Source organism: Rhamphochromis longiceps, linkage group LG1 (assembly GCF_057381845.1).
Source record: "Rhamphochromis longiceps isolate RC_006_pf linkage group LG1, R_longiceps_female_GT1.1, whole genome shotgun sequence".
Classification (NCBI taxonomy): Eukaryota; Metazoa; Chordata; class Actinopteri; order Cichliformes; family Cichlidae; genus Rhamphochromis; species Rhamphochromis longiceps.
Genome location: NC_140557.1, coordinates 14412400 through 14440246, shown reverse-complemented (window position 1 = coordinate 14440246; position 27847 = coordinate 14412400). Strand labels below are relative to the sequence as shown.

General features: G+C 40.3%; 1 protein-coding gene across 4 annotated transcripts; it reads left to right on the top strand.

Moving 5' to 3' along the window:
- greb1 (growth regulating estrogen receptor binding 1) lies at nt 1–22444 on the top strand. Of its 4 annotated transcripts, none has more exons than XM_085393754.1 (34): nt 1–153; nt 5493–5653; nt 5820–5900; nt 6350–6526; nt 6703–6885; nt 8445–8537; nt 8857–8979; nt 9978–10139; nt 10274–10396; nt 12145–12330; nt 12462–12598; nt 12846–13122; nt 13221–13349; nt 13429–13626; nt 13715–13912; nt 14028–14211; nt 14366–14549; nt 14662–14798; nt 14917–15268; nt 15388–15503; nt 15703–15908; nt 16043–16595; nt 16757–16913; nt 17006–17108; nt 17277–17432; nt 17591–17727; nt 17823–17984; nt 18629–18833; nt 19340–19502; nt 19623–19741; nt 20278–20510; nt 20672–20872; nt 21032–21170; nt 21550–22444. In XM_085393754.1, the coding sequence occupies exons 2-34, from the start codon at nt 5500–5502 to the stop codon at nt 21711–21713; spliced, it is 5892 nt and encodes a 1963-aa protein (XP_085249880.1). In that variant the 5' UTR covers nt 1–153; nt 5493–5499; the 3' UTR covers nt 21714–22444. The 4 variants fall into 4 exon arrangements, with proteins under 4 accessions (XP_085249880.1, XP_085250028.1, XP_085250106.1 ...); XM_085393902.1 differs by having other exon boundaries at nt 21032–21215; nt 21550–21714; XM_085393825.1 differs by lacking the exon at nt 1–153 and adding an exon at nt 2826–2953.
- The last annotated feature ends 5403 nt before the right edge of the window (nt 22445–27847 follow it).

Here is a 27847-nt window from a genome sequence, read left to right as displayed (position 1 = left end):
GGGACCTTTCCACGCGGAGGATCAGAGGTGATGACACGCGCGATCAGTCCCGCTGTAGTCTCTCGCACCGGAGACATGGTGACACAACACCAGATCAGCTTGCAGGCTTTTCTTGAAGAGTAGTTGCTCGATTTTTCTCGCTGAATCGTAGAGGTAAGTGCGCCCAGTAGCCAGTTCATTTTTTGGTGTAATTTCTGTAGGCATGACACATCTTTTTGGGTTTCTTGCTGATGAAAAACATTCTCTGCCAGCTCGGTTGTAGATGATGTTGTAGTGATCACTGCGAGCAGAGTGGGTATGAGCTGTGGCGCTGTGTCTTGACTGTTTGCTTGAAACCCCCGTGGTGTATGTGCCTTTAACCTTTTACGTTTGTATTTATTTAATAGTGAGGGACAGCTGTCTATGTAACATAGGATTTAGGTTGGCAGCGGAAGAACATATATATATATATATATATATATATATATATATATATAGTATATACATTGGGTGAATGTGCAGTAGTAGCAGCAAGCAGGTGAATTCTGTACATTAATATGAATAGACATCTGACTATTTTACAGGATTAGTTATGTTTGCTAGTGCAGATAGTTTGTTAGTTTGTCCCCATCTCCTACTGTACCAACGTAATGAAAAAGTTTCTCATAAGGTCAGTTTGACTAATTAAATAAAGTTTAATTTGGGCTGCAGTTTGTAAGATGAACTAATAATGATGCCTACTTGTTGAGACATTTATACTCCTGTTATGTTACTTTGTTTATTATCTATGTAGATGTGTCAACAGATCATGTGTTGTCTTGAAAATTGCCTATTTTTCTCTTCTATTAGGTCCTTAAACACAGTGGTTACAGCCTGTACATCAATCTTTTTGTGTCATGAAAATTTATTTCATGTTAGGTGTAATGTGTAGCTAAACTCAATTTTTGATACAGAGTAAATAACACAAATAATATTTGGGTAATGAGACCCTTTTTAGTCACGTTGTAAGCCATCCTGCAGCTAAACTGTTTTACATCGTAAGGTGCAGGTTCATACTGATTTTGCATGCATGTAGACAACACAAGTTTCCCTGGAGTCATGCATGATAGAGAGAACAGAAGAAACAAAAACTGCTGAAGGACGCTGAGTGAGATAGCGAAGCAGCAGGCGTAGCAGACACTGAAAATTCAGGGAGTTGGAGCTTTGTAGTCCCTTCCAGCTATTTATTTTTGTGCACAAACTCCAACAGATGTATTGTGTACTGTATGTTGTCAGATGCAATGTTGTGTTTTATTATAAAATTGATGTACATGTAGGCATGCTCAGAAAGAAACATCCGTGAAAAATCGCTGATTTTCAGTGATTGGATATCTTTGTGTTGGCAAAGGCGAGTGGTTGGCTGAGTGGCTTCCCAGTGCAATGTGTGGATGGCTGCTTGAATGGCTGGCTGAAGAGTTGCCTGACCAGTTGGCCAGTTGGCTCCCTTACCATCGATTCAGTGTCAGCTGAGCAAAGTGTGAATGAAAGCATTTACTGTGGGTCAGTGGTCAGTTATGGACCTATCAAAAGGTCCGCTTGTGTGTTTTTGTGTGTGTATTATTGACTTCCCCTTACATATGTGGCAGGCTTTGGCTCAGTGCTCACAGAGCATCTGCAAAGCTGGAGGCTTTTTTTTCTTTTCCATTTCTGCTGTTTGGTGCCGAAAGACATGCTGTACTGACCAGCTGACCGTGCTCGACATTCCTTTGCCTTATCGTCTTATCTCTCTCACACAGTCACATGCACAATTAGCTGAATATATGTATATGACCAACAGTGTTAACAGGATCATTAACAGGAACTGTTATGTAATGGTATCGTATGTGTTTGGCTATGTCTTACTTCTAGGAACACTTTTTTTTTTTTTTAAATCCATGAGGTAAATAATTAAATATAAAGCTGAGGACATGTTTCAAGGTTAGGTTCCAGTTAGGCAATTAAAAGTTGAATTTAGAGTTAGTCTTCAGAAAGGTAATGTAAATTAATATAATGTCCTCTGAAGTCAAAGATTTATGGCTGTATATTTGCGGTGTGTGGAGACTGCAACCCTTCATGTCTGACTGAACATAAAGAAAGAAAAGCTACTGCATGTGTTTGTGTGTGGCTGGTATGTGTGCCTGGCCAACGGAGAAAGAGCCTGGGGTTCTTATCTGACCTCCCCGGGATGACCTTTCACCCCTCACGACAAGCCTTTTGTGTCAGCTGAGCTAGAGCCTATGAGAGAGCATGCGCGAGTGCCTACATGTGCGTGTGTGTGTGACTGTGCATGTTTGTGCATATGTGTATAAGAAGTATAAGCCACATCAAAGCCTTAGCTAAACATTGTTATCTAAACCCCCCTTTGACCTCACGGTCATGAGACGTCTCTCAATCAAATTCATCCATGCCCTCAAAAGTCAGCATGTGCATGAAAGTTTGCATATATTAGCAAGTAGGGACTCACGAGATGTGTGCTGTGTGTTGTTGTTGTTGTTTTTTTTCATTAAAAAAAGAAAATAAACAAATCGAGCTCATCTTCTTCATTTGTTATTTAAAGGCAGCTACATCCATTTATTTAAAAGTGTTGAAGTTCTCAATATAAATGTACTGGTGGCAAAGTGCAGTGTGTGGATTGCGTGGTGCTCAGAGCTTTGGGAGGATCCTAACTGCAGGTTTGTATGTGTGAGGTGCTGTGTTTGAAGCCAGCAGTGGGAACAGGGTCCAAGAGGTCATAAACCACCACAATAGTGCCTCTCTCCCCAGGGTGAAACAGAGGCAGAAAGAGAAGAAGGGAAGGGTGGTGGGGGGTGGTGGTGACTTGAAAGGATCTCCCACTTCCATGCCAAGGAGAGAGGAAGGTGGGGGAGATGGGAGGAGAAAAGATCAACAAAGCTTCCTTAAAAGTTTTAGTTCAGAGATAATTTCTGTCATCTCGGCTGCATGTCTTCCTTCATGTGTAAGTGATCTCTGTTTTGCTTGGAACATGTAGTAAAAAGAATTAATTTAGGACCTATAACAGTAAGAGTACAGAAGTAATATAATAGAATGTAACTGAATAAATAGCACTAGACTATTTGTCCTTTACCTAGGTATTTTACACTCATACTCGAGTACATTTCAGAAACAGCTTCAAAGATGAGGTTTCCTCATCCCATTAAGAAATGTATTTATTCCTTTTTATATAGAAACTACGATAAACTCCCTTTTGCAACTGTAAACTGCATTGTCACAAAATCGTGACAACAAAATGTTTCTGAGCTAATAAAAAGGGGACTGTTTAGAGATATTTGGTACTCTTTTTACAAACATTCAATGATCTTCTAGCATGTGATGCATTGCTATACTGAAAAGTATGCAGCTTGATCAAAAGTGGCTGAAACAAAAGCATCTACAACAGTAAAATGCATTAATGCTGCAGTAATGTTCCTGCTAATTCTTAGCAAGATTTTGCATTGTGTTGGCACTTTTACTTAAGTAAAGAATCTGCATCATGTCTTCCTCCTTAGTTGTGCAGCTAGAGATTAAAGATGAGGGCATTTTTATTGAACAATACAAGTCCCAGAAGAAGATTACTGTCAGTGCTTTGTATGCTTTGAGAGTGTCCCATAACAATATGTGAAGAAAATCTCTCTTTGAAGTGATAGCACAAGGAACCACTTTTTATTAACAAGTAGCTACAAAACCACACCACACAGCTCAAGGGAAAGCCAATTCTGTTTCCTTAGATTGACAGCATTTGCCTATTTGAAGTTTAGGATTTTGGTTAAGATTCAGTAAAAGGTGGAGTACACCTCTCTGCTTTAATCTGCTTTCCCTTCCATTTCCCTCCCCACAGTCTCTTTCTGTGGTTGTAAAAAGATCAGACTGCGCTTTGGTAGAAGGTGTGATTACTTCCTCTCAGTCCCGACTGTGTTATGACAGGGCTTTTTGTCTTCTGCTCTCTACAAGACGGTGCAAGGCATTAAAAGCCAGCTCTGCTTCTTTACATATGAAAGTGTGGAAGCAGAAGGTTGACTGGTAAGGTATGTGTATGGGAAATGTGAGAGAGAGGATGTGTGTCTCTTTCCAACAAGTGTTTCAAGATGAGAAAATAAAACTGAAATCAAGAGAAGACTTGTCCCAGTAATAGATAGATAGATAGATAGATGTTTAGGGAAAAGTTTAACCAGGTTTAACTTTTGTAAAGATATTAAACTCTTTAAAGGTCAGTTAAGTAAATGAATACAGCAGTTTTTATTATAAATGGCAGTTCATGTCAGTTTAAGTTAAAGACGATTTGTTTAAGCTGAAATTACAGAAAACTGAGACCGAAAACTAACATCTGTTACTCATTAATCCATATACCACGATATTTAAAACTGGATGTCATATTTTGGCTTTTAAAGATTTTGTACATGAGCCTCATGGTTTAGAGAACCATAGTGTAAGGTACTTACTCAGCTTTAAGGCTGTAATCTGACATGCAAGCCTTTAAAAAGAAATTAATCTACCCTTCAGGTTTCTGACTATTTGGTTCGTGTACCCAGGTTTGCCAGTCAGTAATGTGCAGCTTGTGTGGGTCTGTGCTTGTAGCAGCTAGTATATGAGCACTCAGAGGTTTGGAGGAGGGGGATTAAGTTGGTGTTTACTGTTCAGCCTTGTTTTTTTCTTGTTTTTTTTTTTTCTCCCCCTGTGTTGAATCAGTTTGTTCTCTCTGCAGCACATTTGGTTCTGACAGAAGTCTTTTATGAAAATACTCAGTGTTTTATTACATTTTGTATTATTATGTAATTGACTTTTTTTTAAAAAAAAAAAAAAAGAAAAACAGACTCATCTGTTTTAGAGTAGAGAAGCGAAACGAAGCAGGGAGAGAGCGGAGAGAGAGCGAGAGAGAGATGCACTAGAGCAGAAAGGAGAAAAACAGAGGGAGGGAGTAGCGTCTAGGTCAGGGTGCCCTGACACTGTCAGAGCAGCTGATTTTATATCATGCTGTCTGGACAGATTCCATCCACCAGTAACCACTGTTTAGACGTGTGTGCGCATGTGTGTGTGTGTGTGTGTGTGTGTGTTTCTCCCTGTGCTTCTTTGTGACTAGATGTGTTTCTGATTATGTGTGTGTGTGTGTGTGTGTGTGTGTGTGTGTGTGTGTGTGTGTGTGTGTGTGTGTGTGTGTGCTACTTCAAAATCAATTCTACCTTAAAAGGAGGCCTTTTAACTATTTATGATAAATAAGACTTGAATGTCACCTTTGTAGGCTTTGTGTGTGCTTGAAACATGCACCTGGACCAAAGATAAAAAAAATATAACATACCGGTAGCTATTTTTTTAAGAAGTCCTGAAATCCTCTTCCTCTGAAATCATCTTCCATAGAAACCACAAACATCACAGAACTTCTATGTGGTCTTTTTCCCATCTTGCAGTTTCTTTTTCTAAAGTAACTAAAAAAAATATACCATTAGCATGGACAAATTGTCCTGTACTGTCCATCACAAGATAAGGTCACTTTGTTTTTACAGGACATCAATGGGGAACTCTTATGCAGGCCAGCTGCGGACCACACGTTTTGAGGAGGTCCTCCATAACTCCATTGAGGCTTCACTGAGGTCGGACACGATAATACCCCGACCTGTCTTCTCACAGTTATACCTTGAGACAGAGCAGCCACTGGCACGTGACGGTGGGTTTTATGGATGGTCATGAGAAATGATATTTTGAACAACACAAGGGTTTGATGACTTTCTGATGTTCAGCTGAATCTCAGTTTCTTTAGTTTTTATTTTCCTGTCACATTTTTTATGCTGAAAATGTAAAGATTTTGGTTGTGCTTCAAACATGCTAAACAGATGAAGATGGCTCAGAGTCTAATAGTCCTCCGATACCCTACCAGATGAAGCCCCCACCTGAGGGATGCTGCACCACTGACGGTTTGTATACATACACATAAACACCATATAAAACCAATAAACATACACTCTCAGGAATACATGTGCAAGATAGTGACTATAAATAGGATTCGGAGCTGGAACAGTGACAAGGAGATGTACCTTTTAGGCGTTACGTCCTCTGTGAATGCGTTGTACATGATGGGTGAAGTAATGGAGAAAAAATCAGGATTTGTACCTACTCTTGAGTTGAGCTGTCTTCTGTGTCTCATTTTGTATTCACTCTTTAATAAAAATAAATACAATAAAAATGTACTACTCATTAATTAATTTTCTTGACCACTTATCCAATTAAGGGATGTGTGTGTGCAGAATCTGTTCCAGCTGTCATCGGATGAAGCGCAGGTTACACCCTGGACTGTCAATCACAAGGCACACTGCCCTTTCATTTACTGAAAAGCACTTTTCTGTCCTGATTTTCCACTCCACAGGCTTTTGTCAAGCAGGCAAGGACCTTCGCTTGTCCTCCCTTGCTTCTGATCCCTTGGATGTACCCCCTGGGTTCATGTTGGTTGGAGTAAAGTCTCCTTCTCTTCCTGAGAACCTGCTGGTCTGCGCTGTGGACCGCCGCTTCCTGCCAGACGAACGGGGTCGTTACGCACTGTTGGGTGAGGGAGAAGACTGAAACAGGAAATTGTTGTTAACAAAAAATCAGCTGAAAGAGGAAAATAAAGAGTGCATTTGTGCCATTCAGTTGTGTGAATGTAGGGATACGCAAAAAATACTTTTTATTTTCTATACTTTTTATTGTAATAATTTTTTTTCATTTTGGTACCCCCAACAGGTTTCTCAGGGAACTGTATGGGCTGTGGAGAGAAAGGTTTCCGCTATTTCACAGAGTTCTCCAATCACATTAACCTGAAGCTCAACACCCAGCCCAAGAAACAGAAGCACTTGAAGTACTATCTGTACCGAAACAGCCAGGGCTTGCTCGTCAGAGGAGCTCCCATCTGTTGGAGGGGAAATGGTAAGAGGTGCACACATGTTAATGTAGTCAGACAGTTAAGTTGACTTCCTGATTGTAGCACAAACACCGATTTATTCAATTGTAGTGACTAAACACTGTAGGTCACAGATGTGCATAAACGTCTTTTTTCAAGAAACATTTGTCTTTGATCAGATTTAGATTCAGCAATTACTGGTGTCCATCTTCTGCATTAAATAGGATTCACATAAAGAAAAACATAAAGCACGGGGCAGAACCTAGATCTGCCTTGAAATATAGTTTACCATTTTCCAGCAGTTTATAGATGAGCCCTATCCCCTCTTAAACATAAGTGCTCAGAATAAAAAGTGGACTGTTAAAAGCATCATGATGCAGTAAAGATAAAAGGTGCTCTCTGCTGTTTTAATTTGTGGTCTTTTGTATTTATTTTTAAACAGGTAGTAGTCCATTGAATAAAATAAATTGCTCTTGATATGTTTTTGTTTTTTTTGTTTTTTTTACTACTCCGCTCAAATTAAAGACAGGGAATGAAAAACATTGCCACTAAATGATGGTTTCATTGACAGATTAATTAACTTTATGAGAAGGTCTCAAGGTCTGATTTTATTTTGAAAATCCTTCTCTGTATATTTCAGTTAGCATTGTTAGGACAAAAAAAACAAAACACCCAATGCTTGTTTTAGTGTAAACAATGACCAAACTCTCACAGCTAATGCTGTAGCTTAGTCATGTACATATACAGCATTGTGTTTTTTTTATTTTTTATTCATTTAACATCCAAAAGCAAATCATATTCAAAATAATTATCCATTGTGTAGAATCTTTGGCTCATGTATTCCCAACCAAGTGAATAAGTAGTAAAGCCATAAGTGCAAGTGAGAGGTCATACTGGAGAGCGTAGACTGTAGACAGAGGCATAATAGTTTACTGATGAACTTTTATGAAGTGAAAGCGCTTGTGTTTTTTCATGATTTGTTAATCCTGAAGTTTAGGAGTAAAATGTGAGACTTATTTTAAAAACAAAAATCGGAGCTCGGGGTATGTATTGCTGCAATATTACCAGTCAAGAAATCTCTTAATGCTCGTTTTCAAAGCACGAAGGAGTGTTGATATTAAGAAGTGTGGAATATATATGTTGTGCTCATGGATGAAGCTCTTTTCCTATTTGCTTATTGTTTAATAATAAACCAAACTAGGTTAAACCCAGTGACGGAAGTTCATGTGTTTGGCTGGTTAAGTAAGTTATCGTCATCGTTCCCCACAAACGTCTCCAGGACCGTCGCGTTTTTACTCGATACTGTTTTTAATCTTTTCTGCTACATGGTTTTCTGATGCGCTTGTAACTCTCACTGACTGCTTATTAGTATGCCTTCCTCCCTGAGCCCAGTTTTAAGAAGGATGCCATTATTATTATGCCGTCTGGATAACTTTGCTGAACTTTCAGACCATGACTGGAACACTTTGTCTTCCCATGAACCTCGCACACCTGCACATTGATGCATACACACATTTAAAGCTAGCCGTTACAGCAGCTTGTTGCTGCGTTTCTGTCTCAGTGGTGATATTTTTTTCCATATCAGATGGCAGGATGAGACAGTTGGGACCCACCCTCTCAGAAGGCCAATCGACACCAGATGAACAGCCGCCAAATCAAGCATTGAGCCAGCCATCAGGTAACAAACAATACAGAGATAAGCTCCACGAAAGACAAGTTGATTCTTGGGTTCCTTTTTGGTTTTTTGTCATCATTTTTTGTTTGTATTAAAAAAGATTTAATTTAATCATTTTCAGGGTGCAAGTCTTATTTAAACACAAGGCTGCTCAGGGTTATTGGCACGTCAAAAATTTGTAAACAGACAATCTGTATTTTGCTTAAATGAGCAAAAGTGAAGAGTGAATGCAATTATTACAGAAATAGTTTCAATGAAAAGTTTCATTCATTACTGTTGATTATTTTGACTCAACTTTGTTGTTTGTCTCTGCTAATGGCAGCTTCACATACGGAGGCACAAACAGCTGACGTCTCCCACACTCTGATAAATGACAACCAGGCTGTTCCCTCCAACACTCAGCCACCTTTAAATCAGTCAGGGCCTGGAAGACCCTCAGCTACAGGTACACTGTGCACTCCGGTGACTTCTGCAGTTTATTCCAGTTGGTTTAAAGGCTTACAGATGATATTTTGTTTAAAGGGGTTTTGGTTATGCTACAAATCTAATATCTCATAAAGTAGTTGCATACACAGCTTATGTAATGTGTTGCAGAATTTTTTTAATTTGCTGTTTTAACCTGATCTCTTGGCTTCTGTGTGCATGTAAACACAGTGAGTTTTGTGTCTATTGTCACTGACCCCCTCCCAAGGGTCCTCTCACCTCTCAAAGCAGAGCTCCTGCCTCCATTAGTCAAAACACTGTGTGTGAGTGTGTGTGTGTGTGTGTGTGTGTGTGTGTGTGTGTGTGTGTGTGTGTTATAACACCCCTGCTATACAGACGCCAGCCAGCTGCATTGTCTGCAGAGGGATGTCTTTTGTTTTCCCTGCTTTCATTTGCCAGCACTTCAGGCACTAAATTTCTACATCCCCTTTTTCTGTCTGTCTTTCTCCCGCCCTCTGCTTCAGTCTGTCACCTCTATAAACCAAGGTTGTAAAATACCCCGTCTCATCTTCTTTTTCCTGCTTTCTCTCTTATTGAAAAGCTTCCTTCCTGTCAGTGTTGTTTTTTCATGGTCCTTTTAACAAGTGGGCCTTTTATGTGTCCCCCATATTACAGTATTACAACAGAAACTGAAGAGGAAAAGACAGGTTGATGCATGACTAAGATGCAATTCTTTTTTCTTTTCTTTTTTTTGTTGGATTAACCAAAATCACAGATGTTCTGTTGGTTTGTTGACCAAGATTACTCGATGTTTTACAGAAAATCAATCCTAAAACAACCTGAGTTGTAGAAAAAAATCTAATTTAACAAATTAACTGTCAAAACATGCAGGAGAAGTAGAGTTTACGCATCTGGAAAAAATGAGAAATGGTGCAATTTAAAGATTTAAATCTAATTATATTCCAGTTGAGTGTGTCAAGCTCAATAAGCTTTTTCTTTTTCTTTTTATTCATCTTTCAGGGGTACATGTAAATACTGGGCCTCCCAAAAAGAGGCACAAGGGCTGGTCACCTGAATCGTCTACCAGCAGTCTGCCTGAGAGCACAGCGAAAACGCCACCATCTTCATTGGCCTCATCAACTTTATCAGTGTCCTCTGTCGCCACCAACGGCTCCAGAGCAGGTACAATCAGGAAAAAAAGACTATATTTTACTTCTACTATGACTCTATAAACGTATCAACAAGACAGTTGTGTGTTGTATGATCTTCTTGTGTGTTTTTCTGTCTAAATATTTGTATTTTCCTTCTGTATGCAGAGACTACAGCCCAACAGGGTTCATCACAGTGGATCTCAACACCGCTTTCTCCTCCAGAGGTGCCAGTAATAGTTCCGGATCAGCTGCTGCAAACCTGCAGACTGCAACCTGTCATTTTCAAAGGTTAGAAATTTGAGTGAGAGCTACTCTACCTTACTAAGGCTGGAATTGTGCTCACACTTGGTCAACTGTGGATGCCATGAATGTGTGGTAGTTCCTATATTATTTATTTTAGTCTGCCTGGATAAAATGATATGCTGGTGTCCTTGTAGTGTAGGTACTGCAGTGTCACAATAAACTGGAGGACATGCAATCAATGTCACTCAGACCCAAGCAGGTCCTCGCGGACTCATGGATTAGGAATGTGTTGCACTTGAGTAAGAGAACATGCTGTTAGGTTTCACAAGATTATTTGGATTTGTGACAGTCCACATCCAGCTTGTATTTCATCATAATTTTCCATTCAGCTGAACTCAGCTTTTCTTACGGGTGAGTTTTTTTTAGTCAAAGGCTAGTTTAGCTTGCCCCTCCTCGTGGATCAGAGCCCAGCCAACACCTGATGGTGTTGGTCAGCCTCCCCTCCACCCTTTTAGCCCCTTTCTGTTTTCTGTAAACTTAACTTTGTGTTTTCACTAAATTTTCCTAACCTATCTGCCCTTCACCACGCCAGCCAACATCTTACCACCTGTTGTGTTTTTTAAATATTTGGTTCCTTCCGTCACAGTATTTCCATCCAAGTCTTCCAGTCTGCCAAAAAGTAAGACTGAGGTTGTGAGTTAAGTATGATGAATCAACAGCTGGAGCCTTCTTGTGGGTGCTGGAGCAGTAAATTAGTTGAAATAACAGGCGGTGATGCAGGACAACACCAGTATTGACATGCCCGAGGTAGAGGTGAGAGAGTCTGCTATGTAAATAGATAAATTGGTCCAGTTTAGTCTGTGTGAGGCCAAAGAGTACGAGGTGCCTGCCTAAACCAGCTTACAGACTTCACTGTGTTAACTGAAGAAAAATACAAATACATAGGTCACCTATGTCTCTTTTTTCCTTTTTTCTTGCATTCAGTTTTTGCCTTTTCTGCACCAACAACTTTATTCATTTGCATTTGTCTGTTAATGTATTACTTCAGAAAATGCTTACTTTTTTACATACATACAAGCCTTTAAGACATAAAGACTCATAAGACCTTTATTTTACTAATTATAAATTATTACAAAACTGAGGTTATTGTACTCGACCCTAAAAATCTTTCTTCATGCATTCATTACTTCTGTGTAGGGCTATTGTAATTCATGATTATCAGGTTGCTCTAAAAACACCCTGAAACATCTTCAGTTGATCCAGATACCCTCTCTACTTTTAAGATGAGTCTTAAAACTTTCCTTTTTGATAAAACTTATAGTTGTGACCCTGAACCATCCCTTAGTTATGCTGCAATAAGCTTTGGGTACTGGGGGACTTCCCAGCACTTCACTCATCATAAACCCTCTTTGTGTTTATACACCACTACTGTATTAAACCATTCAGAGATTATACTCTGGCTCTGTCTTTTGTCCTGTCTCTGTCTGAGCTCTTCTCTGGACAGCTGCCCCTCCCTGAGACTTTTTCTGCTGGAGTTTACTTCCTGTTAAAAAGGAGTTTTTCCTTCCTGTGATTGCTCATAGGGGGATTTGTTTTTGAAGTTTCTTTCTAATATTGTTGGGTTTTTCACTACAATATCAAGCAACCTGAGACAACTGTTGTGAATTGTATCTAAATAAAACTGAATTACATTTTTTTCCATCCTATTTCCAGCTGAGTTTCATTCTCCCTCATTCCCCGTTATGTCTATATTTTTCTTTATTTTATCTGTGCACTGCTTTTAATGTGTGCAGGTCATGGCCCTCTTCCTCAGCTGACTGGCAATGTAAGTGATGTACTTGTCAGTTCTCTACTTCAGAGCTGTTATCTGAGCTCACAAACACTACCCAGAGTCTACCAGCACTATGGGCCATCACCCATTCAACCACTGTCCACTGAGATGCAGATTCTGCTCACTGTCTATTACCTTGTTCAGCTTGGTAAGTATGCAATCTTTATTTCAGAAACACGCTGTTGTAGTAAACAGTTCATCAAAACTGTGGCTTTTTTACTTGCTAAACTGTTTTAAATGAATAAATGTTAAGTTTTGTTTCTCACCTCTATTTCCAAGGGTCTGACCAGGTGCCTCTGGTTGAGGACTTGGAACAAATATTCATGAGATCCTGGAGGGAGTCCCACCTCAGTGAGATCAGACAGTACCAGCAACCTCAAACAACTGGAACCCCAGGGAGGCACTATGGCATAGAGGTCAGATGCTGCAAGAAATAAAATAAAAAATAAAAATTTTTTTATACATCTATATTTGAATTTAGGAGACTTTAAGGTACATATCTACAGGGCTTTTTAAACACTTCATAACACCACAGCTTTCTTTTCAGCTGTTTAGTACAGTGAAGCAAATATTAATAACTTTTTCATGCAAAATATTTGAGAAAAAAGAGAGAAAACATAATGACAATAAATTAACAAAGTTTTCGTCTTACTCTGTCTCCAGATCCCCCCTGTATTGCCTGGGCTCCCCCAGTATCTGTCTTTGCCCTCACAAAGCCCACAACCCTTGACCCCCAGCCAGCTTCCCTGGCTTGCCCAGCTGGCTGCATCATCTTATGGTGAGGGCGTGGTAGTGTTGGGGAAGGATGTAGGATCTTTGACTCAAGGCCTCCACCTAACTTTCAGCAGGTTAATGGAAGGACGGCTTGAAAACACCAACTATGTGGTCATCATTGTCACTGCTCCAGGACAGGAAACACAGTCCTGTGTGGTAGTTACAGGTGGGATCTGTATTTTTAATGTATGCCTTTTATACTGTATGTGAAAAATGTGGTCTTTATCGTCTTTGTGTATTTTATTGTATTGTATTGTATTGTAGGTAAGCACCAGTGTCGTGCCTTGGCAGAGAGTATGTTCTCTCCCAGTCAGGGTCTGAAAGAAATTGCCCATCAGCTCTCCACTGGTGTTGCACAAGAACTCATCCACTACTGCAATTCCCTCGGACAAGGTGTGTCTCTCTATCTGTGACCTGTTGCTCTGTTTTAGTGATTGTTTCCTAACTTGTTGTGCGGCTTTATGTTTTGCAGATGGTGATATAGATTCCCTTCTGGACAATGCCATTCTGGACAGCAGTGAGCCATCTCCTTTATGTAGCTGCCAAGAATCAGCTGAGGAGAGGAGTAATAAAAGTCCCATAGTCACACACAGTCCAAAGGACTCACATGCACACCTTTCAAAAGACAGCCCAAAAGACACAGCTTCAGGTCCCAAAGACACCTGTTCAGGTAAAGCACACATGACTTAGTGGATACAGTAAGTGGATACATCAGAGTCAAGTGACATGGCCTAAAATTTGTTTTTGTATTTGTGTAGAATACTCTGTTGATTGGCGAGAGGTGCGTCCCATCCAGCTGGCAGTGGCTAGAAAGCTGTTGTCCCATGTTTGTGCTATAGCCGACTCCAGCACACAGAACCTGGACCTTGGCTCCTTTGACAGGGTCAGCTTCCTCATCCTTGTACCGCCCTCTGAGGTTACATTTCAGCAGACTATTCTCCACCTCTGGAGTTCTGGTTAGTCACATAAGTCTTTTGCCAGCAATCGTGTTCATGGTTCTTCATTAATCAAAAGAATCTGAATTAATGTGTTTATTCCTATATATATTGTGTTTTCCTCTGTATTTGTCAGGTGTTCTGCAGGAGCTTGGCAGTTTAGACCAGGCATGTGTTTCTCACAGAGAGGCTGAACGTTATGTGGTCAAGATGGACCACAGCGCTCAGGCACGTATTGACAGCCTGATCCGGGAAGCACACAGTAACTCGTACACACTTTACATCCTGGTCCACGACCATGCCCACTGGGATATTAGCAGGTTTGTGTGCAAAGTAAAAAGAAAAATGTAATGATTATTGTTTTCAGTTGTCATTGTTTTAACAGTATCAGAACTGGTACAACAAGAGCAAATCGAGTGTGTTTACTCAGTCTCTTTGGATCTCTTCCCTTTTGTCCCTCTTTAACACTCTCAGTGCAACCTACAGCAGCTCAGATAGTGGTTTGGGTCTTGTGGACCAACTGTTAAACTCCCGACAAGTCAGAGATACTACAAACATCCTGATTCTGCACGTCACTTCGTTTCCCTTTGCTCTTCAGACACAATGCACCCGCATCAGTCCCTACAACGAGATCCACTGGCCGTCTGCATTTAGTAATGTAAGATTTAATTTTCTATGTGATTGGTACTCTCTTTTAGTGTAACATTTTTAGACTAGCAATGCCTATATGTTCACACAAGTGGCTAAATCTGTTGGCTGTGTGTATACAGGATGTGGACCTGTATCATGAGAGGACACGGTACTTTGGTGTGTCAGAGCTTTTGGAGTCGACTCATTCAGGGAACAGCCTGCCTCTGATGCGTTATGATTCCTCATTTGAAAGCATGGCAGCTACCTTGGAAGAAAGGTTGTGCACTCACATGTGTTAAATCAACATAAACACTGTATGATTAAAAAAGGAGTTTTAAAATGATATCAAGAACACAGCAAGAAGGCTTTATGATCTTTCTGTCTCTGATTTCCAGGTTTCCAAAGCTGCACAGTGCTGTGATCCGGACCACAGTTTTGATCCAGCAGTACTGTGTTGCTCTGATGGCTGTGTCTGGAAGGTTCAACCGTTCCCACAATCTCCAAAAACACACTTCAGTGGAGACCATGGAAATTGTACAGTCACTGGTCAATGCTGCACAGCAGTGTCCGGCCCATCATGGTCACATGGTACTAGTGCGAATCCCCTCTTTGGCTCTGGCAGCGTGGGCCCACCAACGGCTGTCCAGAGTGAGGAAGCAGCTGGGTTTGGAGGAGAATTTCGAAATCATACTGGGGAATCCCAAGCAAGCTCTGAGTATTGGACAGTCCTTTACAGATCAGATCAAGGTGGGGTAGTAATTCTTCAGAAATATGTTATATATGATTTCACCTGCAGAGAACTACAAAAGATTCTCAGATACTTTGAAAGCTGCATGTAGTCTGATTTGTCCTTCTGTTTCATGTAGAAATGGTTGAAGATCCAGGATGCTGACTGGGTTCCTTGTACCTACTTGGAGCTGGAAGCCCTCCCTTGCATCCTGATCCTTTCAGGGGCTGAGCCATTAGGAGAGTCACTTCCCAGGTATGCTTACTTGAATTTTATTCATCCCTCCCTGATTTTTCACATGACAGTATTTACCTTTGTTCTAGTGTTAGTGTTACTTTCTGTTTTGGCCTTAACAGATTAAAAAGGTATAACCCCACATTTTCTTGCATCACAGTCAAAAAAGCTGTCATAGTTGTAATTTTGAGTTTAAACAAAGGGGTCGTTCTTTCAACAGGTCCCTAAAGTACTGTGACCTTCGAGTGATAAGCTGCTCATACCTGCAGCGTACCACGCTTGAACAAGAGTTGGGACTGGCTGCTTATCTAGTGAAGAAAGAGTCACGACCACCACAAAACCTTGGATCAGGAAGTGACCTGCTCGAAAGCGATGCTGAAAAACTCAGTAGTACTGACAATGAAGAGGAGGAAGGACAAGATAATGGTAAGATTTGACAAAAACTATATTTCATATCTAAAGAGATAGATAAACTCATTTTGTTTGGGAAAATGATAAATGCTTCTTTTTTTTTTTTAAAGAAAACATGCTATATATTTTCTTCTTCCTGGTATTTTCAGGGGAGCCCAGCCAGCCACTCCAGGCATGCCCAGATAGTGGAGCTCTGGATCTTAACCCTGCTCAAAGCGCCACCTCTCCAAATGTTGAGAAGGTGGCCTTGGATGCCCCACAGTCTTCCTCACAGTCACAGACTCATCTTCAGCCACAGTGCTCCTCTCAGTCTTTTCCATGTCCCCAAACTGCACCAGAATCCCAAACGCAACCTTATGCTCCATGTTATTCGCAGTCTCAGCAGATCTCCCAGCTGCAGTCCCAGACTCAAATTCAGCTGTTATCTCAAACAAATTCTCAACCTTACCTTCAAATGCCCCCACAACAACCGTTACTTTCCCAGATGCAAATACGCTCTAAATCAACATCATCGGGCTCGTCCTCTCCGCGAGCCTCCTCGCCTTATCCGAGCTGCTCCTGGGCACGGGGAGCGAGTCGGCCACCTTCTGTGCTCCTGCCTCGTGCCCTCTACAACGTCATCACTGCAAGTGACAGCAGCGGGCTTCCACGATGTACTTCATTCCTGCCACACATGTCTGTTGCATGGGCAAGCAGTTTCAGGTAGGGGACATATACAACAATTTATAACACATATGTGCGTATATTTCCATGTTTTTCATATGAACATTGAGCATATAGAAAGTGAAAGAGTCTAAAAAATATTCCACAGTAATATTTTGTGAGTCAAAATATATACAACCAATCTTGTATTTTGTGTGCAGGCCTTTACTGAGTAAAATGATGACATGTACAGAGCAGTCACTTTATTATCGTCAGTGGACGGTCCCTCGCTCGTACCACATGGACAGCAGCAATCGCACAGAAGGCCGAAGTGACAACTTCCACCCTCGCAGGTTGCTGCTCAGTGGCCCCCCACAGGTGATTTCTGTTTTTATTCGTTTTATTCAAACTCGAGCATATGTTGTACTTTATATTCACATTATTTTATCTTTGTTGTTTTCCGACATCAGGTGGGTAAGACAGGAGCATACCTGCACTTCCTGGGCATTCTGTCGCGCATGCTGATCAGACTGATGGAGGTGGATATCTACGATGAAGAAGACATCAACTGCAGTCAGTGCATTTCCTGTAGCTTTCACCAGTTTTTAGATTCTTATGTTACTGTTTTTGCCGCTGCTTGGATCATAAAATCATATCTGTCAGTATTTATTAAGTAATCAGTACAGATTGTACATAAACCTGTTTTCAATGTATTCATTTGTAAATGTTTTGTATCTTCAGATTCCCAGACAGAGGAAGTGCAGTACCATCCAGCCAGTGCTCCCTGGCCCAACCCAGAGATTGCGAGGACGATGCCTTTCGACTACACCATCCACGACTCCAAATATGATGACATCAGCACCATATACTGCCCTGGATATAAACCGAACTCTGAAGGTAAGTAAAGCTGGAAAAAACTTGATCTATTTATCAATATATTAACACAAAGCCAAAACTATATGTGCATAGTATGAATATTACCTGTAGCTGTGCTACCTGTTACTTTTGTATTTTGTTTTTTGGTCCTTATCTGCCTTTGGTTGTTTGTTCTCCAGGAAATCCTGTGCGACAGGAAGATGTGTACCTACGTCGGCGGACAGCTAGGATAAAGTTGTCTAAGTATGCAGCCTACAACACATATCATCACTGCGAACAGTGTCATCAATACCTGGGCTTCAACTCTAGATACCAGGTCAGGACAGTACATGCAAGCAGACAGAGTTAAAAAATCGCACTCAAACTGTCTTTGACATGTGAACATGACAGTTGTCTCTACTCATAATTTAGATGTGCGAGTCAACACTGCATGCTTTCACATTCACTCATCTACTGCTTGGGGAAGAGATCCAGCTCTACTTCATCATCCCAAAGTCTAAAGAGCAATACTTCAGCTTCAGCCAACCCGGAGGCCAACTGGAGAGCATGCGGCTACCGCTCACTTCTGACTGGGTGTGTTCTTGATCATTTAACTTGATCATTGAAAATAAATGTTCCCCTTTCTGTTCACCTCACATCAAGAAAAAGGTGGTAATTATAATAGAGAAGTAGAATTTAGAAGAAGAAGTTTTGTGTGTCAAGATTTAAAAGGAATTCTTTGCCTTATCTGCTTCCATGAACATTTTCATCCGCTGTTTTTGTTGACTATTTCTGTGAACAGATTTGTGGGGTTTGCCACAGTGCAACACCCAGGTGGTTCCACTAGGTGGTGCAATTAGCTTAGCAATTGCTAAAATTGTCCCACCAGCCCAGCAGTTCTTATTTGTTTTCACAAAATTATGCAAACAAAAGATTCGGGTTTGAGAAAGTATTGTTTGAAATTACAAGATTTGTTTCTTGCATCAGTCAGAAATGCTCTGATCTGTGACTATTTCCTGGACTTTAAATAGAGTTTAAATTCAACATAATCTATATATTTTTTTAATAAAATCCTGGGGTATCCTGAGGACGCTGTTAGTATAGCCTGCATGCATTATTTTAATTTATTTTTCCACATAGTAATACAGAATTTTATTAATGAAATTCACGTTAAAAATAACAATTTTCTTTTTATTAGCATTATTTTTATTTTATTTATTTTCCCCCTTCTTTCCCAGAGCCCAGACTGCATCAAGAGTCCAATCTTCACCCCAACCACCGGCCGTCACGAGCACGGTCTGTTTAACCTGTACCACGCCATGGATGGAGCCTCTCATCTGCATATCCTGGTGGTCAAAGAATATGAGATGGCCGTCTACAAAAAGTACTGGCCCAACCACATCATGCTGGTGCTGCCCACTGTCTTCAATGGTGCTGGAATAGGTATTTTACTCATGTTAGTAATAAGTAAACTGTTATCCATAGTCTTCCATAATCTGGAGGGTCGACAGTTAGTTTACCCCCAATAAATGGGAGGATTTTATCCTGGATGATGAAGCCCATGCTGTGTAAAATCTATGATGCAGATCAATCAACTGTGGGGACTTCTTATGGAATAAGGCTGTAGTCAAAAGTATCTTCTTCATCACCATTTTGGTGGACTTATTCTTATATAGCTGCTTTCTACTCAGCTTGAGCACTTAAAGCACTTTATGCGACTTGCCTCATTCACCCATTGACACAGCTTCACACAAGCCCTTTTTTCTAGGCCTAAGTGCTCTTAATCTATAGCATTCATACGGATGCATGGCGAGCAACTTGGGGTTGCTATCTTACCCAAGAATACCTTAGCATGCAGACTGGAGCAGCCAGGGATTGAACCACCAAGCCTCCAAGTATTCTCAGCGACAGTCAACCCAAGTTTTAAAGTTTTTTTAACCAACTCGCAGGTGCTGCTCACTTCCTGATTAAAGAGCTTTCCTATCACAACTTGGAGCTGGAACGCAGCCGACGTTTGGAGGGAGGGGGTCCAGCAGGTGATGTCTGGCCTTTCATCATCCTGGCTGATGACTCCTGTGTTATGTGGAACACAGTAGATCTAGAAGCACGCAAGTACATAGTGACAGATTATTTACAACATAATTCATTGTATGAGTTAAAGGACTTGTTGTTTGTTGTTTTATTTTCTGGTTTGATTTAACACAACCAGTGTTTGATTTCTGTTTTACTTAGTGGCCCACTAGAGCACGCTGTGTCACTGAAACAGGTGCTACAGCACATGGAGGCCTGTCCAGACCTATCTTACTATGGTCTATGTGGCATCAGGAAGTGGAGCAGCCGTGCGCTGACAGGTCAGTGGTGACCATAGCAGTAGAGATGCACCGACTGCAATATTTTCTTTTTTCTGATTTTTTTCCTATGACCAGCTGATACTGATTTTTGGCAATTTCTTTTTTTTTTTTTCTAAGCGCTATAACTGATATTATATACATGCAAAAATCAATTTTTCTTCATTGAAAAATATTATTTTCATAATAAATAATTAAACTTTATAATATCTGCCAATTTGCAGTACATTACAGGTTCTTGGTCTCTCTTAAACAACTGAAAATAAAGTAAAAAGAGAAGAAGGGGTAAAGGTCAATGGGTGCACCCAACTTTACTTGATGTATTTTACCTCACCAAAAGCAGGTGTAGCAGATTGTTTATAAGAAAACAAATCACAGTTGCTTCCATTATTTCCCCGCATTTTTCTAACTTAATCCGGCAAACAAACTTACTGATCAGAGATTATTTTTTTCACATAAAAAAGCAACTATTTAAAATAAGTTGTTTGTGCCTTCAAATAATATTTATGGTAACTTTTTTTCCCTTTGTATTAAACCAGGTAATGTACTGCGGGAACCCTTCTCTCGAGGTCATCTTCATGACTTCTTCCTCCTCAATGTTGACCGGAGTCAGAATGTCCAGTATGACCAGAACCGCTTCACCTGTCATGACGTCGATTTCACTCTGAGGCTGCACAGTGCCGGGCTGCTTGTCTGCAGGTTCAACAACTTCAGTGTCATGAAGAAGCAGATCGCCATTGGAGGATACAGAACATTTATTATCAAGACAAAGGTATCGTCCACAGTCAGCAAAATCAAAACATAAACTAGCAATCATAAACTGGGCAACAGATAGTCATTGATATTTTTTTCCTTGTCATTCTGCAATTACATTAAAAAAAAACCTATTACTTTCACAAGCTATTGTTAATAAGCAAAGAATTTTGTCTCCAGATGACAGATGTTCCCACCTCTGTGAGCCCCTCACAGTACATCTGTGCCCCAGACAGTAAGCACCTTTTCTTGGCTACACCAGCTCAGCTCCTTCTGGAAAAATATCTCCAGCACAACAGCCATAAACTGTTTCCACTCAGCACCAAGAACTACACGCACCCTGTACTGTCTGTGGACTGCTACCTTAACCTGGGACCTGAGGTATACAGACACACACACTCCACATCTACACATACATGTAGACATGGTTTTAAAAAGAAATTACACAAATAAGAAATTCTAATATCATAATATCATAATATCTAATATTATATTTCAACATACACTTCATAAAGACTCTAATCTTCTTGCTTCCTGTAGGTGACTGTGTGTTTTGTGAGTTCCAGACCTCATTCTGTGAACATCAGTACAGCAGGGTTGCTGTTCAGCGGCCTCCTCCTTTGTTTTGCAGACTCCTTTGTGACTCCCGGGTTCCTCAAGAAGTTCACCTTCCTTAAAGGTGCAGCAGCAGACCAAATGTAGACAATAAGCATGTCTGTTACAGGTGACTCATTTAAGAAGAAGTCAAAGCAGTGTGCAGTGTAGAATTTGGAGCGGATTGATATCATTCTGAATATCAGACCAGCAATCTTCTTCACTTCTACTTAAGTAAACAAATACCAGTAAAGCTAGAACAGTTATAATTTACATTAAGTCCCACAAAATAAGAGCAAATTAGTCAGTAGTTATCACTTTATATTGATCAAAGAAAAAAAGGGAATAAAGATCAGGAAAGTACTTCAAAAAGGTGAAGCCATGCTCTCGTTGTTGTAATTATTTCTTGCTCTGTGTCACTGTTGTTAAAGAGTGTCGCTCTCCCTCCTGTCTGCTTGCTTTAGGTGCAACTCTGTGTGTCATCAGCGCAGATCGTAGCTCGCTGAGGGAGACGGTGGGCAGGTTGGAGCTGGAAGAAGAGTGGAGGTTTAGGCTCAGTGATGAGTTCCAGACTGCCAATGCCAAAGAGGACCGGCCGCTCTTCTTCCTGACTGGAAAACACATATAACTGAAGCAGATGTGCACTTTTGGCTTGTCGTAGACAGGACTGAAATTACTAATTGTCAAACAGAACAAAAACAGGAAAGGGATTTTTTTTTTTTTTGTTCTGTTTTTTTTTTTTTTTTTTTAAGCTTTATGTGCTGCTCCATGAAATAGGTTAATGTTCGTGTTTTGGAAATACATTTATGTTCTCAGCGAGATATACTGATTGTCTGAGATGTCTGGGGACTGTACGTGCACAGGAAAGAGGCATTTTTATCCTTGAAACAAAGTTGCTAGGCTCCGTAACTCACAGTGCTACTTTTGATTTTTGTGATATCTGTTTGCAGATTCAGTTGTTTAGAATTACTCAGTGTTTAGATTTCTTTGCAGGTGCAGGCAACACGGAGAGCTTTAAGGAACGTGGAGGCAATCATTTGTGTGACATGGTAGCTGGCTTCTGTCGATATTTTTGTAGGGTTATTTTTGTAGATGCTTGTTTTGCATGTATGTTCTTACATGTCAAATATTTTCAATTATATTTCATCAGATTGTTATCATGTAAAAAATAAATTTGTTTCAGTGTGTGCAAGAATAAGAATTCTGAGCTGTTTATATCAGATGCAGGGCATTTTTTGTGCTCCAGAAGGCTGTGTGATTATTTTGTTTGTACGTGTATAAGAAACATTAATTGACTGTATTTTGTATGTACAATTTTGTATGCTTTTAACTGTATAAATGTACAGACATTTTAAATAACTTGTGTTTGTTTAAATGTAAAACCTGAGACATCATAAAGGCTCACTCTATACAAAAAGCAAACTTTAATAGCTACATTATGTCTATTACTGGTCCAGTGCATACTTTAAGTACAAAGATTTTATAGCCTATCTAGGTAACATTTCAGTCCTATATAATTTTGCTGTCATGTGGTGTCAGATCAGCACCTGAAGCAGCAGGATAGTACAGCAGCAGTGGATGCTCTCAGATTTCCTCCCAAGTACTCCATTCCCAGAAAACGCTTGTTGATAAATTTAGTCCAAAACACTTGCTGCCCAAGCATTAGCAGCTCAGTCAAAACAACAGTACACATTACAGTCTAAGGACTCATCCAGATACACTAAGAACTGCTTTTTCACTGTCATGAAGATAGTTTTTTCATACCAGAAGACAAAGTTTTCATAAAATATAGCTTTAAATAAATCAGTAACTACTACACAGCTTTTTGACATATCGACCATCTAAAAGGACTGAACTGCTTCTTTGTTGATTTTTTTTTTTTGTCTGTTACATGTAAGGAATATTTCCTGATTTCCTGCCAGATTTCTGGAGACTCCTTGAAGAACATTTCATTAAGAAGCAGCCATTTATGACATGGAAGAGGAAGACTTCACCAGCCACAGTGAGGATGAAAGCCCCAATGGCAGCTGGTCCTGGGTAACAGAACTAAATATATACTGCACGGATGCATGAGGCAGGCAGAATAACATAAGTTCAGGCTTGTACTATAAACTTAATTGACATTAAATCAATAAAATAAAAAGGAACCCAAAACACTACAACCAGTGAGGAAATAGGTCTGGAGTGTCCACATATGGGACAGAAATTGCTAGTATAATCAAATGTAAAGACAGAAAGATTTCAGAGGGACTATAGAAAATTGCTAAAAGAGGAGCACTGTGTGCAGATGGAGGAAGTGTAGGATGTGTATACTTTACACAGCATTTTCTGCATGTCTGCTGGTTTTGTAGTTAGAGTTGATGAACTCTTATCTGTGTGCAGTCAAATCACGTGTTGGATTAACAGCTGATATCTCCACACATTACCTCAAGCCCACATGTGTTATAAAGGTATATAACACATCAGTCAGTGATGCTGTTCCACAGCAGTGCTTTGACCCCACATTTTTCTTTTGCACCTTTAACATCTTCCTGAACTTGATCTATAGTTAGTTGTTATTGGTATTGATTGTTATTGATTGCCCAGAAACTCTCTACGGTGGTTTGCAAGGGAAGGGCAAGATTCATTCAAATATAGACGCAGTTTGGAATATAGAATTTCAAAAGCAATCAGTGTTTCATGCACATGCTGCTCCAACATGCTGTACGTTAGTGTTGTTTATACAGGATTGGCAGCAGTGGCTTTAACCATTCACGTCTGGCCTTGGAATCCACTCTAATCAGATTTCTCTAAAGCCCTGTAGCACGCACTGCAGTACTGCAGTGGGGACAGACTCAGCAGGTCTGTAGTGTGTGGCCCAGGCAGCTTTACCATTGGCTCAACCAGGCCAACCCCCCCAAACACCACCCCCATCTCCGTGGTGATGAAAAGATTGCATTGTGGCCCAAAGGGGGAGTGCCTGTGAGAGATCAGGCAACCCCTGCCTCAGGAAACGACCCACCTCCCTCCAGTCGTTTGCAAGCACTCTCACGTGTCTGATATGTAGTAACACTGCAAGGCAATCACTGGAGCAATTGAAAGCTTACTGGCCAGCAACCACCCACCCCCACACGCACACACATGCACTGTAAACACACTGAGATGAAACACTTAGCATGTACATACATGCACAGTCACATATAGTTTGAGGCTGAACAAGGCAAATATTAACCTGCACACATATGCACGAAAACCACATGGCCACAGTCTAATTAATGAAATTCCTGAGATTACACTAAAACCTGCCTCAGCTTTCACTTTTATTCCCTTCACACATAAAAATGCAAATGTGTATCTTTCACACAAGATATTATGGTACTTATTTTTATTGCAAATCATTATTATTATACATTTAACCTTGTTGAGCACCTGACCCACTGATGACCTCACACACTGCAGTAAATAAACCATCACATCTCTACACTTATTTCTTTCTGTCATATATTCACACACAGCAGTAACAAGTATTAGCATTCTCCAGATTCGCTGTTGTCTGCTCCGTATTCTTCCAGTCTCTTTCTCTCCTCTCCTTCTCCCACTCTAGTTGGCTATGTTTTCCTGCATGTTGAATGCTCCAGTTCTTAGAAAACCCAACACGTGTTTCCTTTCTCCCCCCCTGCCTGGCGCAATGTATGTGTGTGTGAGACACCATGATAAAGTGCTCCACAGCAAGGCGGTGCAAAGTATATTTGTAATGACAGCAGAATTTGATCCACAGTCATGAACTGTATCACATGGGATTGCAGTTTCATGCGGACCGCATATACACATAAACACACACAGAGGTCTAGAACAAGCAGGCGTGGGGGCAGTTGGATGGGAGTTGGGCTGGTTCTTAGAAACACTGAGTAACAAGAAAAAGCCATGAGACCCAGTTCGGGGAGACTTTATGTCGAAACTTTTTTGTTTGTTTTTCTAAAATGAGAACTCTGAGTACAGACTCAACTCAGGGCGCCATATATAAATGTAACTTTATCAGATTATGGATTATAGTTAGGAACATCTGACAGAGGACTATAGATATGGGAGTTATCAGTTTTCTCATCAAGTCAAGTCAAGAAAGTGAATAAGAGCATTTCGCCAAAATGATGAAATAGAAAAAATACAACATTACAAGCATTCATTTACAATTTAAAATCTGCTGCTTTATATTGTTGGAATAAAGGATTATATTACCCTCCTCGTAGGATATGATTTTGCTTAAGGTTGCAGTTGTTGAACTGTATACATCTATAAAGTATATACACCAGTCGAGCATAACATTATGACCACTGACAGGTAAAGCAAATAACACTGATTATCTCATCATCATCATTAATGCTGGTTCTGATAGAAATGTGTCAGATTACACAGTGCAACACAGTTTGTGATGTATGGTGCCTTGTATATCTTTTCTGAATGTTTTTTGAATAGTTTTGCATTTGGCTAGGGCCAGTGTAACTATTGCTAGCATGAGGTGATACCTGGACCCTACAGAGTTTGCATAGGTAGTCCCACTCCTCTAGGATGGTGCACCAATATGTGCCATTGCCAGAAGGTTTGCTGTGCCTCCAAACATAGTCAAGAGAATGGAGGAAAATCCAGGAGGCAGGCAGTAAGGTCAGTTGTGTAGGGCTGTAGAAGATACCCATCAACAGGACCAGTATTTGCACCTTTGTGCAAGGAGGAACAAGATGAACACCACCAGAGCTACAAAATGACCACTGGTGTGAATGTCTCTGACCAAACAATCAGAAACAGACTTAATGTGAGTGGCCTGAGGGCCCAACTTTCTCCAGTGGGCCCTGTGCTCACTGCCAGGACCATGAGGCCTGACTGGCGTTTGCCATAGAATACTAGAAATGGCAGGTCCACCACTGGCACCTTGTGCTTTTCACAGATAAGAGCAGGTTCGTCCTGAACACATATGACAAACGTCTGGAGGGTCTGGAGAAGATGTAGAGAATATCATGCTGCATGCAAAATCCCTCAGCATGACCAGGATGGCATACCCATGGAGAGACACACAGATCTCTACAGGCTAGGCAACAGCACCCTGACAAGCGCTAGGTATTAGGATGAAATCCTTGGACCCATTGTCAGACTGTACAGTGGTAAAGTGGCTCCTCTTTTCCTCCTGGTGCACGACAATGTCCCACCTCATGTGCGGTGAGTATGTAGGCAGTTCCTGGAGGATGAAGGAACTGATGCCATTGGTTGGCCGCCATGCTCGCCCAGCCTAAATCCAATAAAACACCTCTGGGACCTGTTTCAGTCCATCTTACACTGCTAGGTTGCACCTCAGACTTACTAGGAGCTCAGTGATACCCTGGTCCAGCCATTGTCTCGTTAGAAGCCCCAACGCTGTCAGGCATGCGGAGCCCATACAACCTGAGGACTATTTTAAATAGATGCTAAGAAATTTGGGCAAAATCGATTAGCCTACTGCTGCATCAATTTTTCACTTTGATTTTTAAATTCAGTCGATGTGTTTTCAAAGTGTTCCTTCATTTTTATTTTTATAGCAATGTATTAGATAGATAAACTACCAACTGCAGTTACAGGTTTAGTTTCTCCGGACAGATGGGTAGACTTTTGACCACTGAGACACAGTCAGTACATTGCACAATGCTGATGCCTTCAAGCTCTCTGAATGTCAGTGCTATTCTTGTCTCCTTGGCTGCTCATACCAGGCTTGCATGTCTTCAGAATTAGAACAAGGTTCTTTTCCTTTTCTCTTGGGTAGATTTCAGTAGAAATGAATACAGTGTGATTTAATGATGCCATATCTAAGTAATTTGAGTTTTCCAATGATGTTACAGTCAATACTCTGCTATGTACTGTATTATATGTAGAATGTGACGTTTCAATCAACTAAAACATGAAAGACATTAATATGTCATCACTGCTGAAGAACTTAATTCTTATTTAACCCCAATGTGTCCTCAGAAAATGTCTCAGATAATCCTCCCTGTTTCCAAAGAAGGATGCTGTATCACATGTAATATTTAATTAATGTAATTTTAATAAAACGTAATGATTTTCAAACTTTTTAACCTATATTTTACTCTAAGGATATTTAGTCAGTTATTAAAATAAAGTTGTTAAAAACTGTAAGCTATGTATGCATTGCTTTTAGACAATCCTTTTCTCACTGAACCAAGAAGTGAATTTACACTAACATATAGCATTTACATATTTTATATATTCATTTATCTATATATAGATATAGTAATTGATATAGTACGCTATCTATATATAATTATTAGAGGTATTATTTAATTACATTAGTATATAATATTGAAATGTATAATTCGGTTGTGCATTTGTGAAATATTTTCAACGAGCTTTGAGGTCAAATTGTCCCTTTTCAACATAATTAATTACCTTTATAGGGGCTTATGATAAGATTTTAAATTACTTTATTAATAAAGTTGTTGCATGTAATTTCTTTTTTTTAAAGAAGTATTAAAGTATAATGCAGGAATTAGAAAGTGTGAACAGTAAACACAAGCAGAGACAAAACAATAATATAGTCATAACTGATTTTTTAAGGGAACTGTTCAGCAAACATTGTGTGGCGTCATCGGTGCTCAGCCAATCGATCAGTCCGAGGTTGCAGCTCTGTGGTGGAGGGAGGAATATTTAATCCACGTGGTGCGTTCCAGAGTAATTTGGAAGTGTAAAGTTCCGAGTTTGCAGTCTTATTTTTCGTCTGGAACGACCCGTCAGCTCTGACTTCCA